Here is a 20,275-nt window from a genome sequence, read left to right as displayed (position 1 = left end):
GAACAAATTGATGCAAAGAACAATGAGGGCGCTAAGCTGTAAGAGCCAAATAATTTTCTGGCCTTATGAATCCTAATGAATGGATTAAACTTTAACAATCAAATAAAATATTAGAAATCTATGTCAGGCACATGGCAAGAAGGAAAGCAATCGTGTTTTCTGAGATGTGATTTCTTTGTTAAAACAGAACTTATTTACTCCTTTAAAGGAAACAGTGGAAAGCTTCCAAACCACGTAGCACAATCTCTGTGAGGATTTCTGACTTCATAGATAAGAAAAATATCCTAACAGTTGGTTGGGAAAAAAAATGCCTTAACTAAAAAGGGATAGAAAATACTATTTTCCCTTGATCTGGAATAGACTTAACACATACAAAAAATAAACACCGATAGATTCACAGATTTTAAGGCCAGCAGGGATCATTATCAATCATCTTACCTAGAGGTTCCCAAACTTTTTTTTTTTGCTTTCTCCCCTTTGGTGATTCAGGCCACATGCATGTCCCTCGCTCCCCCCCCTGCACCACCTTCCCATCCAGGAGACAGGAGAGGGATAGCCCGGTCAGATAAATTGGCTATGCCAGGGAGAGTAGGAGGCAGGGTGTTGGGGTGGGTGCGTGGAAGGATGCAGGGTGTGGTGAGTGCTGGGTGTCTGGGGGATGCAGGGATAGGCACTGGGTTCCTGCAGGAGGTGGGGAGGCTGGGGTGCCCCCAGTTTACTCTCTCCCTCTCCCCCATGCACACCCGTCAAGAGTGGGTACTGGTTGCTCAGCTATAACTGCTTCTTACCTGCTGCAAGGGCAGCAACCTCCTAACAGTGCCACCAGGCGGGGCCACCAGGGGTCAGCAGAATGCAGCTGACTCGGAAGCACCTCTACCCCTGCTGCTCACCGCCCTCTCTCCACCCCCCCCCCACCCTCGTTATACTCATCATGTTCCCCATTAAGCAGGGCGTTTCCTACAGTTTGGCAACCTCTGATCTAGCCAGAGCTCCTGCATAACACAGGCTGTAGAATTTCACCGAGTAATATTTACATCAAACGCACAAACCTCCTATAAAAAGAATTTTTAACCTTAAAAAAATCATGTATTTACCCAGCACTAAGTTTAGAATACCAGTGGAGTTCTAAATTGTGTGCGGCCAGTCATCTACCTCTTATTCATTTGCTCTGGAACCCAGTCCTTTTATTTGCACTGGACATAAGCCACAGGTTGTGATTAACTAGACAGTCCCATATTACTTCCTAACATTAAAGTTCTATTCTTACTTTTCTTCTTATAAAACTGAGCGTCTAGGATGCTGCAATGAGGGCAAAACACCTCTGATCCACCCCCCTGAAAAACCTTGCCAGTTTAACTCAGAGGGAAAAAAATCATTCCTGATCCCAAAACAATATGATCAGACGCACCGTATCCTGGAAACACAGCATAGCATTATCTCACCTATCGGCAGGGAGAACAAGGCAGCAATAGCAACAAGAGCAAGATTGTCTGATGGATGCCCAGCAAAGCTTTAAATACAGGGATCCCCTTGTGTGAGCCAATCAGCTTCCCAAACCCTTCCCTCCCCCCACTGTCCTCGTTGGAGGCATATTCCCTAAGTGTGCTCTAAGGAACAGTAAAGAATGAAAGGGGAAGAAGAGGATGATGTATGGCTGAGCACAAGTGTTTTCCTCATCAGGACCTCAGGGATTGGCCAATCCCCTGCGAGTCCAATCACACCTCACTTGACTCATTGAGACCTGGGAGGGCACATCTGAGAAAAAAAATTATACTATTTGGATCAACCAGAGTGGTGGTGTTTTTTTTTTAAAAGAAGACAACACTGCCACAGTGCCACTGGGAATACAGGTGCAGTGATGAAGTGTGATTCCCTACACCAGGGGTCGGCAACCTTTCAGAAGTGGTGTGCCGCGTCTTCATTTATTCATTCTAATTTAAGGTTTTGCATGCCAGTAATACATTTTAACACTTTTAGAAGGTCTCTTTCTATAAGTCTATAATATATAACTAAACTATTGTTGTATGTAAATTAAATACATTTTTTTAAATGTTTAAGAAGCTTCATTTAAAATTAAATTAAAATGCAGAGCCCCCCGGACTGGTGGCCAGGACCCGGACAGTGTGAGTGCCACTGAAAATCAGCTCGCGTGCTGCCATCGGCACATGAGCCATAGGTTGCCTACCCTGCCCTACGCTTTGATCTGTATTTGCGTTGCTGGACATACAGTAAATCCCCTTCAGAAGGTACACTCAGTATTCCTGCCCATTCAAGATTGCAAACGGACTGGCAAATATATTCCTATACTTAGGGCTGTCAAGTGATTACAAAAAATAAGCGCAATTAATCGCTTAATCACACTGTTAAACAATAATAAAATAAAATGTATTTAAATATTTTGGGATGTTTTCTACATTTTAAAATATATTGATTTCAATTATAACAGAATACAAAGTGTATAGTGCTCACTCAATATTTATTTTTATTACAAATATTTGTGATGTAAAAAAAAATAGTATTTTTCAATTCACCTCATACAAGTACTGTAGTGAAATCTCTTTATCATGGAAGTTGAACTAACAAATATAGAATTATGTACAAAAGATAACCTCATTCAAAAATAAAACAATTTAACTTTAGAGCTTACATGTCCTCTCTGTCCTACTTCTTGTTCAGCCAATCTCTAAGACAAACAAGTTTGTTTACATTTGCGGTATTGTGTCCGGAGATAATGCTGCCCACTTCTTATTTACAATATCACCTGAAAGTGAGAATAGGCATTCATATGGCATTGTTGTAGCCAACATCGCAAGATATTTACATGCCACATGCGCTAAAGGTCTGTATGTCTCTTCATGCTTCAACCATCATTTCGGAAGACGTGTCCATGCTGATGATGGGTTCTGCTCGATAACGATCAAAAGCTATTTTAAGACTTCTGAAAGCATGTGACACACCTCATCCCTCTCAGATTTTGGAAGGCACTTCAGATTCTTAAACCTTGGGTCGAGTGCTGTAGCTATCTTCAGAAATCTCAGATTGGTACCTTCTTCGAGTTTTGTCAATTTGCAGAGAAAGTGTTCTTAAAACGAACAACATGTGCTCGGTCATCATCTGAGACTGCTATAACGAGAAATATATGGCAGAATGTGGATAAAATAGAGTAGGAGACATAGAATTCTTCCTGAAGGAGTTCAGTCACAAATTTAATTAAGACTTTTTTTTAAATGAGCGTCATCAGCATGGAAGCATGTCCTCTGGAATGGTGGCTGAAGCATGAAGGGGCATACGAATGTTTAGCATATCTGGCACGTAAATACCTTGCAATACCGGCTACAAAAGTGCCATGCGAAAGCCTGTTCTCACTTTCTTGTGATATTATAAATAAGAAGCCGGCAACATTAGCTGCCATAAATGTAAACTAACTTGTTTCTTTTAGTGACTGGCTGAATAAGAAGTAGGACAAGTGGACTTTTAGGCTCTAAAGTTTTACATTGTTTTGTTTTTGAGTGAAGTTATGTAACTTTGATGCATGACCCTTAAAAACATATGGGGAGATAATGTTTGTGGTTTTGGGTATTTACATATATCTTGGTAGAGGTCAACAATGTAATCAAACAGTCCCTGTCTATGCTGTAGTCCGTTAATTCAGAGATCAAAAGAACATCTTAACATTTAAATGAACTGTAAACATAAGATATCTCTGCATTCATCTTTCTTTGAAATGTATAGCAAATCATCTATGAATGCTGGAAAAACAGGTAATTGCCTTATGTTAATCTGTGTGAATAACTACCGGCAATGCTTAGGAAATGAGTGCCTATTGTTCACCGAGGGACCCCAAACTGTCAAAGAAGGCCTGAAACTGTATAAAAAAATGGCTTGGGTACAGATCCTTTTTATCTCAGATCTTCTTGAGGCTTCATACAGGGGAAGCCTAAGCCATAAGGACTGAGATCCCAGTGCTTACTGGACCTCCCTGAATATGGTATTGGACATTGGACTATAACCTCTGGACTAAATTCTAAAAGAACTCTTTGCAACTATAAAGCTCACCATCTCTGATATGAATCTGAACCTCAAGAATTGTACTCAAGTCTATATGTATACTGATCTTTTAACCATACTCTCTCTTTTCTTTTTTAATAAATTTAATTTAGTTAATAAGAATTGGCTGTAAGCGTGTATTTGAGTAAGATCTGGAAGATCCATTAACCTGGGAGGTATTGTGTCCGATCCTTTGGGATTGGTAGAACTTTTTCATATGATGAATAATATTTTCAGTAATCCTCATCATTTTTGACTTGGGTGTCTAGGTGGAGGTCTGAGGCTGGGCTACTTTAAGGGAATTGTGTTGTTGACTATTGAGTAACCAGTGAAGTATAATAGAAGCTAATTTGTGCTGGGTTGGTAAATCTAAGTATTGGAATATCCACCGGGTTTGCAGGATTGTCTGCCCCATTCTTTGCAGTTCACCCTAATTGAGTAACCTCAGCTGGCTCCCCTGGAACTTTAGTCACATAAAAAAACACTTTAAAAAAAATCTACATTTGTTAGTTGCACTTTCACTATAAAGAGATTGCACCATGGTACTTGTATGAGGTGAACTGAAAAATACTATATCTTTTATTTATATTATTATTTTTATTACAAATATTTGCACTGTAAAAATAATAAAGTGAGCATTATACACTTTGTATTCTGTGTTGTAATTGAAATCAACATATTTGAAAATGTAGAAAAACATCCAAAAATATTTAATAAATTTCAATTGATATTCTATTGCTTAACAGTGCAATTAAAACTGCGATTAATCATGATTAATTTTTTTGAGTTAATCACGTGAGTTAACTGTGATTAATCGACAGCCCTACCTATAATTAAATTTGTAACTGAGGACATTGTCCACCAATATTGGCTCCTTCATAGGCTGCTCTCAATGGGTAACTCTACCCATTTTAGCAGCTAATATGAACAATCTTTCATGCTGTATTTATTAACTTTGATCAAATCTAAATTTTCCTCAGTAACCCAAAGCTGCATTACCACAATGGCTTTTTGTGCACATAAAGGCCAAAGCTTCTTTCAAAATTCCATTTGCCAGGTGGCTGATTGACTGTAGAAAAAGAAACACTTCTGCAAGATATCTGTCTACGGTCCCACAAAATTGCACACCTAGAATTGCAGCCCATTTGAAGTGTCCATTGAGTATCTAAATTCACACAGGAATTGCAGAAAATAAACTTGTGTTTCTAATCATCTTTATTTAGGTATGTTAAAGGCAAGCAGCATTTCTGAATTAGCAAGTCATGATGCCTATCCTACTGAATTACGTACAGGAAAATATAATAATAGGGGCTGTGAGATTTAGGACTGTAATCTTTTTTATATGGTTGGCCATAAGTGAGTCATAAAAGGCTCTCTCATCATGTTAAGGATACATTTCTACTGTGGAACTCTCGCCAATTTTTACTGTTTTCAGATTATACAGTATTTTATATAAGCTTTAGTTAAACTTAGCACAAGATTTAAAAAAAAATCGAGTTTTTCACTCATATTTCATTAAAAACATTTATTTTCTCTCCCACCCCCCCATACAATACTGGAAATAGGAAGTCTCTATGCAAATACGGTTTAAACATCCTTTGAAGCCTTTAAAATAAACCATTGCTTTCACACAGAATTTGAAATATATCACTGAGGCTTAGTCAGCTATTTCTTCAATAAAATAAGATATCCTCATACAAATTGTAAAGGAATAGTAAACTTAATGCTTCGGTTCTGAAGCCATTCTCTAACTATCCAAGGAAAAAAAGAAGCCTATTAGGGGCTCAGATTAACTGTGGAGTTATTAAACCTTCCTCAGAAACATCTGGTACAGGTCACTATCAGAAACAGGACAGTGGAATAGCTGGTCCTTGAGTCTGACCCAGCCTGTTTCTGTCTTCTGATACATTTGGTTTGTGTTTTTGCAATTAAACCCTGATGTATACTGAATATAGTTACTTCCTTTTGGATTCATTGATTATTTTAAACCAAATTAAAACTCTGAGGCCCAGGAGAACAAGGTATACAATATTTTTAGGGAAGGATACCACTCAGCATTTTGTTCAAATTCCAGAGGAATAACAGGTTGCACATGGAACTTTAATCATGTAAGGAGATGCATGACTCCCACAAAAGCCAAAAGGATACCACAAAGGCATAAATAACAGCAAAGGCATATTTCTGTGTAGACGTGGTATGTTGAATTATGCCTCCTTTAGTGAAGATGCACTAAAAGGGGAGAGAGCCCTTTCCACCTCTAGCATGCCTATGCAGAGGCCAGTCCTGTGGCCACAGAAACTCAGAAACACCAGAGAAGGCAACACCACTAGTGTTGACAGATTGTACATAAAATTTTCACCTCTCCACATCAGTTTCCCCTCTTCTGATTGGTGGTCTTCTGTCAACACCTGGTAGCCAGGTAGGTTGATGTTTAGAGAGGGTTAGATGACCTGGCCCTCTAATCAAATCATAAAGCCAACTCCTCCACCCCAAAACCATCCAGTGAAAATAACCTTTGCTCTTCTCAGGCTAAATTAAGTCTTTGCCCTTCCTTAGCCACACAGATCAATGGTACCTTTCCAGACTTGTCCCAGACTCATGAAAGTCCACTTCTCCAGGGTAGCAGGGTCCCAAAGAAGAGAAATGGTCACCAAATTTAAAAAGAAATAATAATAAACAACCAAACACCGGTGCACTGGTTATGTCTGGCTATTCAAATCCTAGGTCTTCTAGCAGATTATGACAAATTCCATTCCTTGACTACAATGTAAATGGGGTGCTTCCTCCCTTCCTCAACTGGGCCCCTACTTGGAAGAGGAAAGTTTATTTGGAGCTTTCTCCCAGTTACACTTCACTGCCCAGGATCACTTGCTTCACACAATAAAACATTCTAAATCATGTTTTAAGTACTGTCTCTCAAACAAGCACACTCCTCTGTTCAGAGTTTCTCTTTTCTGGTCCTGACCACAGAGACTGAATATCATCCTACAGTTCTTCATCCCAGGGCCTCTTCCTATGCAACTCCCCCCAATTCTCCAATAAACGGGGCTCTTCTCTTGCCTAGGCCTCCTCAATGGATTCTCTTTCCTGGCTGATTTCAAACTTTCTTAGTAGAGAGCTCACCTTCAGGTCAGGTTTCCCCTATGAGTAAATGCAGAGCATCATTCCACCATCTTTGTCTAGCTTCCCTTATATACTATGAAGGGTCATGGAATTGTCAGATGGCCTTCAAGAATTAAAATTTCCCAGATCCTCCAGGGAACTATAGGATACCTGTTCTTAAAGGGCCAAGCATCCAATACCACCCCAGAGTAGGCAGCGTCCCTTTTAAAGGTCCCAGCTCACTTTTGCTACACAGAACCAGAAGGGAATGTGTCTGGGCTGCAGCTACAGTACTGTGTAGGGAAAGTGATTTCAGAGGTTAGCAAGGGATTCTTCTCCCAGCACCCAGGATGCATTAATCCTTTCAAAGCTGTATTTCTCACTGACATTAGCACTCAGGTAGTGCACCCCTTCCACTTCCACAGCACAGGTAAGCTTCATAGGAGGCATAATTGAGGCCTAATAATTTTAAATGTAAAGAAAAGGGTCAGATGATTAATAGGTATTAAATGTTATGGAAGCTACCCAGGAAACTACAGCTTGTAATAAGTTCTTGAAATATGTGGAATAAGATTTATATTGGGTTTCTTCAACATTCCAGCCATAACAATATCAATATCTTAATTTTCAAAACAAATTACATGGGCAAAGCACATCTTTGTAACCTGAAAGGGCTGACTACTGGATGACAAATTCTGGATTATACATGTTTGATTTTTTTCCACCCAAGTGGTCATGTTTTTAAGGATATTCAATAGCTGTGAGAAAAATCATATGGATGACATTGTAATAAAGATAGCTATTTTATTAAGACATTGAGAACAACAGCACCACAGTAATTCACTATGGGAGTTGCATACGATTTCATGTAGAAGTGAATGATAAGTTGATGATTTTTCCTATAAAGCTGTCAGATACAACAAGGTATTCAATAAAAATATGTTTATTTTTATGTAGTTGCACGCTCAGACTCTTTTCATCATATTTCAAGCACAGCTCTTTTTTAACAGCCAATAATGTTATGGCTATATTCTTCAAAAAATAAACAAACATTTTTGAAGATTTTCTCTATAAATTATTCATGTGTTTGTGATTTGTTTTAGAGAGTCATAGTCAAAATGCATTTCAAAAGGAAATCATCTAGTTCCAATAGTGTGATTAGTGGTCAAAATAAAGTTCCTTGAAATGTTTTTATTTACTGTCATTATGTATGCATTGAATGCAACGTAACCTAATTTACTTATCAAAAATGTTTTGGCAGTTCATTATTTAAACCCAGCTACTGAAAATGTACACATGTTTTTTTTGCTTCATCTAGTCCCTGAGAAAGAGACTCTCTGGACCATTCAGAAGCTATTTTTCACACAATACTTTAAAACTAATGTAATTTATTTTGGTATCTCCACACTACTGCATACTCAGGCCAGTAGCCAAATCACACAATTGAGCTATAAATCAGTAGTGAAGGCAAACTTTAAAAGGTTATCCAAACTTATGTTAAGCTTAGAAACTGGGGCCGGGACGCTTATCAGGAAAATATACTTATGCAAACTTTCTGGAGCTTCCTGGTACAATTTAGGTGCTTCCATTTCCAGTCTTGACCAAAACCAGAAGTCAGCTTATTATATATTCTACACCACCCCCCTCCTCTGAATGGAAAACAAACAAAAAGGATTTTAAAAACCCAACTAAATTAAATAGAATTTCACGATATCTGAATTGGCTATAAATTGATTCAACTTTATTTTTAAAAACCAAAAATTCTGATCTATGCTAAAGCGAAACATTTTGGAGCTAGTATTTATGCAGAATAATGAATAGCACACAGAAGTGTTACAACAAAACTTACTACCAAGGATATTAGAAGTGCAGAGGGATTTTTAGATTTCCTCAGGACAAAATTTAATTATTATACTTGGATTTTTCCAAATATAGAAGTCATAAACCATGATGGAAGGAAAAGGTATTTTAATATAACATTATATAAATATTAAACAAACTTCTCTTTAGCCAGATGAGTCTTTTCTAAGTACTGTAGCTCCTGCAATTTCATATAGATAATGAAGTAAAAGTGAAAAAAAGCTTCAAACAAATGAACTTGTTCTATGAGCTTCTATTTCTTTTCTGTCCCTATTTTTTACAATGAAGACTAAACCTATGCAGTATTAAGGCAATTTTATTAAAACAATACTGTTTATGACTTGATTTTTTTATTCCCTTTCATAGATTTCAGAGAGATCTAATAAAACCACTGCAGTACATCTGTTTTGATAAACTGTAGTTTCTATAAATATCTGTTAAAGGCAATAACCTTTTTCTAACTACCATTTACATATAGATTTTTAATAGGTAACATATATAGTAAAGCAGGCAACATGAGGGACTGGCACAGGAATGGGAGCCAGTAATCACTGGGTAGGGCTGGGCAAAAATATTTTTTCATTGAAAAAAATGCAGATTTGGGTCAACCAAAACATTTAATGAATTTGTATTGATTTGAATAAATTGTTTTGGTGAAAATAAAAAAAAAAAAAAGTGCAAAAATGGCAATACCCAATTCCCCAGTGGTTACTCCCTATGAAGTCAACAGGATGAAATTCAATAGGACAAATGCAAAGTACTCCACTTTGGAAGAACAACCAGTTGCACACAAACAAAATGGGAAATGACTACCTAGGGACTGCAGAAAGGGATCTGGGGGTCATAGTAGATCACAAGCTAAATATGAGTCAACAGTGTAACACTGTTCTAAAAAAGCAAACATAATTATGGGATATATTAGAAAGAGTGTTTTAAGAAAGACACGAGAAATAATTCTTCCGCTTTAGTCTGCGCTGATTAGGCCTCAGATGGAGTATTGTGTCCATTTCTGGCTGCCACATTTTCAGGAAAGATGTGGACAAAATGGAGAAAGTCCAGAGAAGAGTTACAAAAATGATTAAAAATCTAGACAACATGACATGTGAGGAAAGATTGAAAAAAATTGGTTTGTTTAGTTTGGAGAAGAGAAGATTGAGAGGGGACACGATAACAGTTTTCAAGTACATAAGAGATTGTTACAAGGAGGAGGGAAAAAATTGTTCTCATTAACTTCTGAGGATAGGACAAGAAGCAATGGGCTTAATTTGCAGCAAGGGTGGTTTAGGTTGGACATCAGGAAAAACTTCCTAACTGTCAGGGTGGTTAAGCTCTGGAACAAATTGCCTAGAGAGTATGTGGAATCTCTGTCATTAGAGATTTTTAAGAGCAGGTTAAACAGAGATGCTCTAGATAATACTTGGCCCTGCCATGAGTGCAAGGGACTGGACTAGATGACCACTTGATGTCCCTTCCAGTCCTACATTTCTATGATTCTATAATGTGGGAGTTACAAGTTTGAATCTCTGCTCTGGAGTGTACTTCCCCCATCTCACGTGAGTATTCTAGCTGCCAGGTTATTAGTTATTCACTGTAGGTCTCTCTAAATTTCTCATGTTGAAGCTGTTTTGCTGTAATACTTGAATAGTCACTGTGTGAGAGACAGCAAGAAAGAGAGAATGACTTTATAGCCTGATGGTGAGGGTGACTGATACGAAGTGGAACAGTTTCAACAGAAGAGACTGAAAAAGCACCCCCATCCCCAACAGCCAATAGCCCAGTGGTTAGGGTACTCAACTGTCAGGAAGAACTCCTGACAGTTGAGTACCACTGTTGAGTCCTTGCTCCAGAGCAGGGATTTAAAAGTGGGTCTTGCATACCCCAGAGAAGTGCCCTGGATATTGGGTATAAGGAGGGTGCCTTTGCCGCCACCTTCATTTCCTTTGCTTTTATTTAAAAAGGTTAAAAATGCCCCAAGTCCAAACAAATTGCTTAATTTTGGGTTGGAGAAAACACTTTTTGTTCAACCAGAAACTAAAATTTTCTGATGTTTTTGATTCGGCCAAAATTCTGAATTGATTTTTTTTTTTTTAGTGTTTCAGAACTGATAGCTCTATTTCTGAGTTTTACTTCCATATTCCCTTCCTGTGTGGTTTTGAACAAGGCACTTCATTTTCTGTGACTCCATTGCCATGTCTGTAATATGAGAATAAATAGTTAGGGGTGTTGATTAATCACAGCTAACTCACACAATTAACTCAAAAAAACTAATCATGATTAATTGCATTTTTAATCTCATCATTAAACAACAGAATACCAATTGAAATTTATTAAATATTTTTGGATGTTTTTTCTACATTTTCAAATATATTGATTTCAATTACAACACAGAATACAAAGGGTACACTGCTCACTTTATATTATTTTTTATTTAAAATATTTGCACTGTAAAAATGATAAACAAAATAGTATTTTTCAATTCTCATAAAAGTACTGTAGTGCAATCTCTTCATTGTGAAAGTGAAACTTACAAATGTAGATTTTTTTTGTTATATAATTGCACTCAAAAACAAAATACAAAACAAAACTTTAGAGGCTACAAGTCCACTCAGTCCTACTTCTTGTTCAGCCAATTGCTAAGACAAACAAGTTTGTTTACATTTACAGGAGATAATGCTGCCCACTTCTTATTTACAATGTCACCAGAAAGTGAGAACAGGCGTTCACATGGCACTTTTGTAGCTGGTGAACAGGGGCATATCTGGCATGTAAATATCTTGCTTCACCAGTAGGGCCACCTGGGGGAGGGGGCAAGTGGGGCAATTTTCCCCAGGCCCCGTAGGGGCCCTGTGAGCCCTGGCCCGGCAGCGGTCCAAGTCTTTGGCAGCATTTCGGCAGTGGGGGGCCTTTCAGTTGCTCTGCGTCTTCGGCATCACTAAAGGACCCACCGCTGAAATGCTGCTGAAGACCCAGAGTGACTGAAGGGCCCCCCGCCGCTGAAATGCTGCCGAAGACCCGGACTGCTGCCGGGCCAGGGCTCACAGGTTCCCTGCGGGCCTGGGGAAAATTGCCCCACTTGCCCCCTCCCCCAGGTGGCCCTACTGGTGAAGCAAGATATTTACATGCCAGATATGCCCCTTCATGCTTCAGCCACCATTCCAGAGGACATGCTTCCATGCTGATGACGCTCATTTAAAAAAAAAAAAGTCAATTAAATTTGTGACTGAACTCCTTGGGGGAGAATTGTATGTCTCCTGTTCTGTTTTACCCACATTCTGACATATATTTCATGTTATAGCGATCTCGGATGATGACCCAGCACATGTTGTTCATTTTAAGAACACTTTCACTGCAAATTTGACTAAACACAAAGAAGGTACCAATGTGAAATTTCTAAAGATAGGTACAGCACTCGACCCAAGGTTTAAGAATCTGAAGTGCCTTCCAAAATCTGAGAGGGATGAGGTGTGGAGCATGCTTTCAGAAGTCTTAAAAGAACATCACTCCAATGTGGAAACCACAGAACCCGAACCACCAAAAAAGAAAATCAACCTTCTGCTGGTGGCATCTGACTCCGATGATGAAAGTGAACATGTGTCAGTCTGCACTGCTTTGGATCATTATCGAGCAGAATCCATCAGCATGGACACATTTATTCTGGAATGGTGGTTGAAGCATGAAGAGACATACAAACCTTTAGTGCATCTGGCATGTAAATATCTTGTGAAACCAACTACAATAGTGCCATGAGAACACCTGTTCTCACTTTCAGGTGACATTGTAAACAAGAAATGGGCAGCATTATTTCCTGCAATTGTAAATAAACTTGTTTGTCTGAGTGTTTGGATGAACAAGAAGTAGGACTGAGTGGACCTGTAGCCTGTAAAGTTTTACATTGTTTTATTTTTGAATGCAGGTTTTTTTACATAATTCTACATTTGTAAGTTCAACTTTCACGATAAAGAGATTGCACTACAGTACTTGTATTAGTTGAATTGAAAAATACTATTTCTTTTGTTTTTTATGGTGCAAATATCTGTATAAATATAAAGTGTACACTTTGTATTCTGTTATAATTGAAATCAATATATATGAAAATGTAGAAAATATCCAAAAATATTTAAATAAATGGTATTCTATTATTGTTTAACAGTGCGATTGTGATTAATTTTTTTAATCGCTTGACAGACATATAACTAATATTTAATTACCTAATGCAGTTATTGTGCGGCTTTTTACTTAATGTTTGTTCAGTGCTATATATCTTCTAAGCAATATTGGGCCAGTTTTTTCTGGATCCTTAATTAAGCAAAACTCCCATCAGTATGAGGAGTGAGAAAAACTGATAAAGGACTTAAGAATCTGTTCATTATTAGAAAGATACATTCCTAAAAAACAGATGATGGGACTATTTTAGAAGAAAATATTGCATTGTCTGATACTTTCACAAAAAGCTATAGGACTACTAGTACAATTAACAGAACTAAATCTTACAAACTTGAGATGAATCGGCAGTCACTAACAAGCCACTCAACTGTTCTTCACACAGAGTCAAATCCTGAAATCTTTAATTAGCTTTCATTTACACCCTGCTCCTGCAGTGATCTCTGTGTGGGTGAGAGGTTTCTCCACAGAACTCTTAGAAGGAAGCAAATGTCCTATTACCCCCTACAAGAAAGCTGACTAAGTACTTCAGGAATTAGACCTAATAGAGGACCCTTAATTGTTTTACTATAAGGAAAAATGTCAATATACAGGAAAATATTTGTGCAATAATGATAATTTCCCATAGTTGGCGTATATTAAGAAAAGGTAACTCATAAATGTTAATTCTGACATCTACACACGTATAGTAGCATTTTTCTAAAAATATCACATCTGAATTATTTATTATTTGATCCACTCTTTAAAATTCAAAAATAGATAAATAACTCTTCTGAATACTATTTAGTAGTTAAAATTCTACAAACAGAAAATATCTAATCATGATAACACTTTCATGAATCCAGTCTGGTGCCTCAGAAGACTAGATCAAAAAGGCTCTGAGAACATGTCTTCTAATTAGGAGGGGGAGAAATGAAGAACCTTTGTATAGTAGTTCCAGTGATATGGATATTCAGGTACATTAAAATATTTTCATTAAAAAAATAAAATAATTAAAAAAACCTGTGGCAGATACCATGTGACAACAGATTACATATCCAACAGATCAGGAAGACTGCTGCATTTATGATCTCTCTGCCTACTAAATAAAATATTACCTAATTTAAACAGGAGAAAATCTTTGTTTTTTTTAATATACAACTATATATACATTCAAAGTCCAAGTGAAACCAGTAGGGTTAGGAGACCCCTGTAGATCAAAATCAAATCAAATATTCACCAAGTCTCATGCAAAAGGATACTGCATCAATAATTACATATGTATTTGTAGTTATAATAACGTTTTTAATGGTTTATGGTGGTTTTTTTTTATCCTCAACATATATACTCATCTTTCATTTCTCACGCAATTTCTCTGGAAGATAAGTTCAATTTTACCATAGAAAGGACTCTAGGCACACACACAATTCACGTTAATGGTTGCATTTCAAGAAAAAACTATAACCATTACATTTCTTTAGTAGACTCTGTATATCTATAGAGTATAGATATATATACACATATTTAATGAAACCTTAGTACAAATTAATGATAAGAGAACTACATACATTTGATATGAACAAGCACTCAACAAGTTCAGGTACTTATGCAAACTTTATCTGAATTAACCCGCACATTTGGGACTCTGCTAGGGAGAATCTCTCATGAGAACATATTCCTTCATTAGATTTCTGATGCTAACACCTTCTGCTCAGGATGCAAATATGAAAACAGGCTCTCTCACAGAAACACTGTGCTTCAGGTCTCAGCCAGAACAAGGAAGTATGTGAAAATTATTTATATAATACCGTTAGTGTTTTGTACCACAACTAGCAAATGGGGCTTCAATCCCTAAATGGAGTCTCTAGGTGCTACTACAAATAAGAGGGTCAGATTTAGGAATTGGTATGCAACATAATCAACATAAGATGGAGGGGTGGGGAAGGTGCCCCATTACTATCTTGCACCAACTATCTGTGCCACTTTTTTGGTGGATTATCATGGAAAGCATTCATGTATACATAGAAAAATAATGGAGGCAGGAGAGTAATCAAACTTTCCAGAGAGGCTTAGTGCAAGTTTTCTGTGAAAGTTATGGGGACTCTTTCTCTGAAAGGGTGTATCCAACCCTAGTGTAAAATTCTCACCCTAATGAAAATTACCTTACAAATAAAAATAGATAATTTCCACTTCTCGTGGCAAACATACTTTGAAAAATACTATGCTTAAAAGTTATTATAACATCCTCTATATTTCTTGCCTGGGGAGTTATATGGTAGAGGAATCACCACTTACTGCTATCAGTAATGATTGTTCTGGCCTCTTGATTGCTGGTCTTGTTTTTTAGATTCTGTGCTGCAGTTATTAGCTCCTCCAGTTGGGGATGCCTTTGCTCCAATTCCTGTAGTGCTGCCTGTTGTACAAAAAAAAAGAAGTAGTTATATACAGAAAATTGAGAGTAGCTCCAAGCCACTTATAGTTGTATTTCACGGTCATAGGAATACTATACCACACCAATGTTCAACCTGGTCCAGTAGCCTCTATATTTCAGTGGAATGGCTCAACCCACGTACTAGAATATTATACAATTACATGCCTCAAAATGGAATTTTCTTCCTCACCACTGGAAAGTGCTGATTGTTTATGTTTTTGTCCTGAAGCATGCGCCTTTATATATTTTTATCTTAATTATTCTTACCTGAGGATAATGATATTCTCATTATTCATAAAAATGTCTACTCTTTTTTTTTGTGAATTCCACTAAATTCTTCGAGTAAAATTGTCAAAAGTGCTTCAGTAAGGAGCCTAAGTCCCATCGGAAATGTTACCCTTTGGTTCAGTAATGTCTACAGCAGTGAGTTCTATGGATAGCAAGCATGTGTTACACAAGGACTCTTTTATGATTGAATTTACAGTGGAAAGAGCTGTGGAGATGGAAGTGGACCTGCTACTTATTATATCTACAATTCCCCCATGCCCCAAAGAGGACGAGTGCTGAAGGAACTGTGTGGTACTATATGCTGCTTGAGGCAACCGTATCATCACAAAGTGGCTCTGTTAATCCTCCGTAGCCTGTCCAAGAAGATGTGGGGAGGAAATGATCACTTCCAGCCAGTAGCCCTCATGGAGTTACCCTTCACCAAGACTATAGAGTCTTGCTTGATGTGGGAAACAGATCTTATCCCTGCACGACCAACATGTTATTGAGAGAGATTTAGAAGAAAACTTGAAGGGCAATATTTTGGTCAGCCTGATTTAAAGCAGGAAGCCTTTTCTACCTGAATAAATAAACTTTGGTCAAAAAACAAACAAAACAAAAATTCAATACTGTTGCTGCCCTTTACATGAGGAAAAATATCCAGTATTATTCATAACAACACCTAAAGGAAAGACCTACAGAATGTAACGGAAAGTGGTAATCATTCTCTAGATTTTTTGAACCATCCTATAGAATTTAGTAGATACTTACATCCCTGTAATAAAGCTATAGAAAGGATATCATTTTGTACAATAGATAGTTTTTACAATAATTTGCAGTTTAGCCATATAAAATTTGCATTGGCTTTCATTCTTATGAAATTATACAGGACTATTATATGAGGTGAAGATCTTTAGTAAAAAAATCCCTTCACTTCTTAATATTTTAGGTCTATTCAACAGAAATGTCATGTAATCTTTGAGAACACGGAAGACCAATGTAAGATTTCTGATGTCTTATAATGATTTGTCAGTCCTGATACCTTACAATGTATGTAGCAAAAAAGTAGCTCGTAGTTGTGATCATTTAAGGAGGCCTCAAGTACACATGTAGAATCTAGTCTAGAATTGTTCACAGAAAGTGAACATAGCTATCATAATAAGCTACTGCAAATTCCATATTGGGACAGAAGGGGAGCTGGTACATAACAGTGTAATGAATACTGATATGTAAAAAAAATATAGGAACATTGTATGTGGCCTGGTCTGTGAGGGGAAGTTATTGTATCGTTAGATCACCAGGGTGTGTCGGAATAATAAACAGGAAGGCAACACACAACAGCTTCCCAGATCAGAAAACACCAAGCATACAGTTGAAAGACCATGGAAAAAACTATTAGTTTCAAGGATCTTACCTCCTGTCTCCAAGGAAGATGTAAGCTTGTTTTGCCAAGTTTGGTGAACTTGGAAATCAAAAGGGCTATAAAGAGCGTAAAATTGATCTGAACCCCGAGAAGGGGAGTTGAGTTTTCAGACAGGCTACTGTCTAACAAGGAGCTAAGCTGATAGAGAGAAGAGCACTGTTTAGCTCAAAAGTGTGTATCTTCCACCAACAGCAGTTAGCTCTATTAAAGATATCGCCTCACCGACCTTATTTCTCTCATAGGGAATTAGTCCTTCTAGAGTTCCAGTGTGGGAGATGGTTAGATACTTAGTAAGCTAGACATGCATAAAACCAGGTTGATTATTTTTATGATTTTTTTTCTGGAATGGTTTCCTTCTAAATAAATGATACATTTCTTTTAGAAGTTTATTAAGTCACTGCTTAGCACTGTAATTGCCCCGGAGGGAATAGAACTGCAGGGTCTTGGCCTAAGTCAGACCTGTGGGGGCAAACATGATTAATACCAGTGGACTGCAACCCAGTGCCCGGTCTAAGCATAGGAGAATTGTGTGACTACATTCCCAGTTCAGGTGACAGCTAGACGCCTAACACATGACAAGACCAGGTGGGGGTGAGACGTGCAGTTTACTCAGTAATATATGTCAAAAGCAAAATACATGGAGTTGGGTTTCATTCTATTCAAATAGCTACACATCTCTTTAGTAATTAGTTAATTCTTTAACTAAGTCACATATCTGTATAGCAAATATGTCTATTTAGGATTTTTGCCCTTAACTACCATATTGGAGGATCTTTTAGAATCATTGGCTTTGGTGGCCTACATTCATGCCTATGTGTTTGGATGGCATTATGCCTATTCATATATTGATTAAATTGTTTACAGTGGCACAGGTGCCAACTAAACATTGGTTAAGATGGGCAGTTTACATAATTCAGTGTCATTTTTTTTTTTTACAAGAAGTCTCTGTGACAGCACTCAAGCATACGGTACCCCAATGGACTTTGTTTCTTAACACCTCTCTATATAATATGTGCTTCTGAAGTAGTGGTATTAAATCTAGCAGAGCTGGAGAGCCAAGAAATCAATAAAATGTTCTTTAAACCATAAAATAATCAGTGTTATGTTCTGATGCTGTATATCAATGTTTGCATCACATACGCATCACCAATATGGACTGTGTAGATGTAGAGATATTAAAGAAGGTACTAACAGTGATTCCCCCAAGTGACAGTGACCTCCTCATAATTTGTCCCCCACACTTTAAAATCCAACAGTTTCACCAAGTACAAAAATCTCTTGGGTCTTCTGTTAAAACTTGTAAGCTACTGTCTGTAGAAACCATTGATTATATCTATCCTGTGAAAGATACTTTATTACTATGTAAAACTTACAAATAAGTTAATTGACTTTGTTCTTGAAGTAACTGATACAATGTAAACAAACATTATAAGCCGTTAAGTGATTTTCACTTCATTCCAGGGCTCCTAGGACAGACCCCCACCCCCTGTGATTAAAGGGCCGGGAGTCTCAAATGAATTAACATACACCCTGAAAGTGGTGGAGACAGTAAATTAAAATATGGTTAAGATATGGAATGTATGCTGATGAATGCTTGATATACATGGATGGTTAGGGAGGTGCCAGCCTAGAAAGGGAGTATCCATCGGCCGAAGAATGTGTCGAGTAGGACCACCAGACAACCCCCTGAGAGTAAACTGGGATCCACCCCATCACCTGGAAGGATGAGAAACACAAACTTTGGACAGTGTGGAGCCACCAGGAATGTGCCACTTTGGACAGGAATGTGCCATCTGCTGATTGAGTCAGCAACAGCAGGATGAAACAGCTCCCATAGACTAACATAGGAATTAATTCCTATAAGAATGGACTTTAAAGACTAATGACTTTGAGTCTCTGGTTCTGCTGTCAACCTCCAGGAGCATCAGGTGCATCTGACACAGACTCAGCTCCATCCTCATGACCAAGATACCTGGCCAGTAACTTGGCATGAGCAACTTCTAGGCTGGTAACTATAACACCTATACAGCACTTGAATGAATGATTGTGTGAATGAATCTCTCTCTCTCTCTCTCTCTCTCTGTATAAGAAATAAGTAGTAAAACAACGTTGTTTACTTTTATCTTTTGCTTTATCAGTATATTTACAATAAATGTGGCATCTTTGCCTTATCCCTCTTAATAAGATCCTGCTGGTTTTTATTCTTTTGGTATAACATAGAGGGAACATCACAAAACAGTCACCATCATGTAGCAATCCACATTCATCCGATTAAATATCCTCTGTCCTTCTTTGCCTCTCTTGGGTTTTGAAAGGCAAGAATTATTTCTTTTCCCTGGCTTTTCCTCATTCTGGAAACTGTTTGGAAAAAATAATCAAATGATTGACACCCCCTGCCAGAAATGGCTCCGGGCCACCTCCACAATGCAAGTCTGTGTTCTTCACACTACCTCATGTGTACTGAACAGCAAAGAGAGAACTTTTCTCACTTTAGTTCAAAGCAGGAACAGTCAGACCAGAGGAAACCACGAGAGCTGCATACAGGATGCTGACAAGCAGCATATTTCTCCAAATCCAGAGATTAAGTACCAGTGCCTTAAAGTCTGCCCACAGAACAAGAAAGAAACCAATGTAGTATTTATATACATTTTTGGTTGCCAGCAAAATGCAAGACAGGTTATACTGCAGTGGGCTCCAAATCATGTTGAATACAAAAAATACAGTCAATGAAACTTAAGCATGTGCTTAAGCGCTGTCTGATGGACCTGATGCTTATGTGCTTTCCTGAATCAGGGCCTCTCAGAATATTGGCACTGTCTCTCTTTCTAGCATCACTGCTTTCTGTGGGAGATATGATCTGGGCCTTTCTTTGAGCAATTCTTTCTCCCTGCCTTTGAATGTGTGGGTTTCAGATGATGTTCCTCCAAATGAATTAGCTTGTATTTTTCCAAAGAACAAGAGAGAGGTCCTGAAGTCCTGACACCAGTACGATATATGAATCTGCA

General features: G+C 37.8%; 1 protein-coding gene across 9 annotated transcripts in view; it reads right to left on the bottom strand.

Annotated features, from left to right (window-relative positions):
- Positions 1 to 20,275, bottom strand: part of DMD (dystrophin) — a 2,004,766-nt gene that overhangs the window by 478,956 nt on the left and 1,505,535 nt on the right. For all 9 annotated transcript variants that reach the window (XM_054005916.1, XM_054005912.1, XM_054005914.1 and 6 more), the window contains one exon: positions 15,445 to 15,562. In XM_054005916.1, coding sequence (XP_053861891.1) covers positions 15,445 to 15,562 — 118 coding nt within the window. The remainder of the gene's footprint in view (positions 1 to 15,444; positions 15,563 to 20,275) is intronic.

Source organism: Malaclemys terrapin, chromosome 1, assembly GCF_027887155.1.
Source record: "Malaclemys terrapin pileata isolate rMalTer1 chromosome 1, rMalTer1.hap1, whole genome shotgun sequence".
Lineage (NCBI taxonomy): Eukaryota > Metazoa > Chordata > Testudines > Emydidae > Malaclemys > Malaclemys terrapin.
The sequence above is the reverse complement of the archived record's forward strand: the minus strand, read 5'-3'. Positions and strand labels throughout refer to the sequence as shown.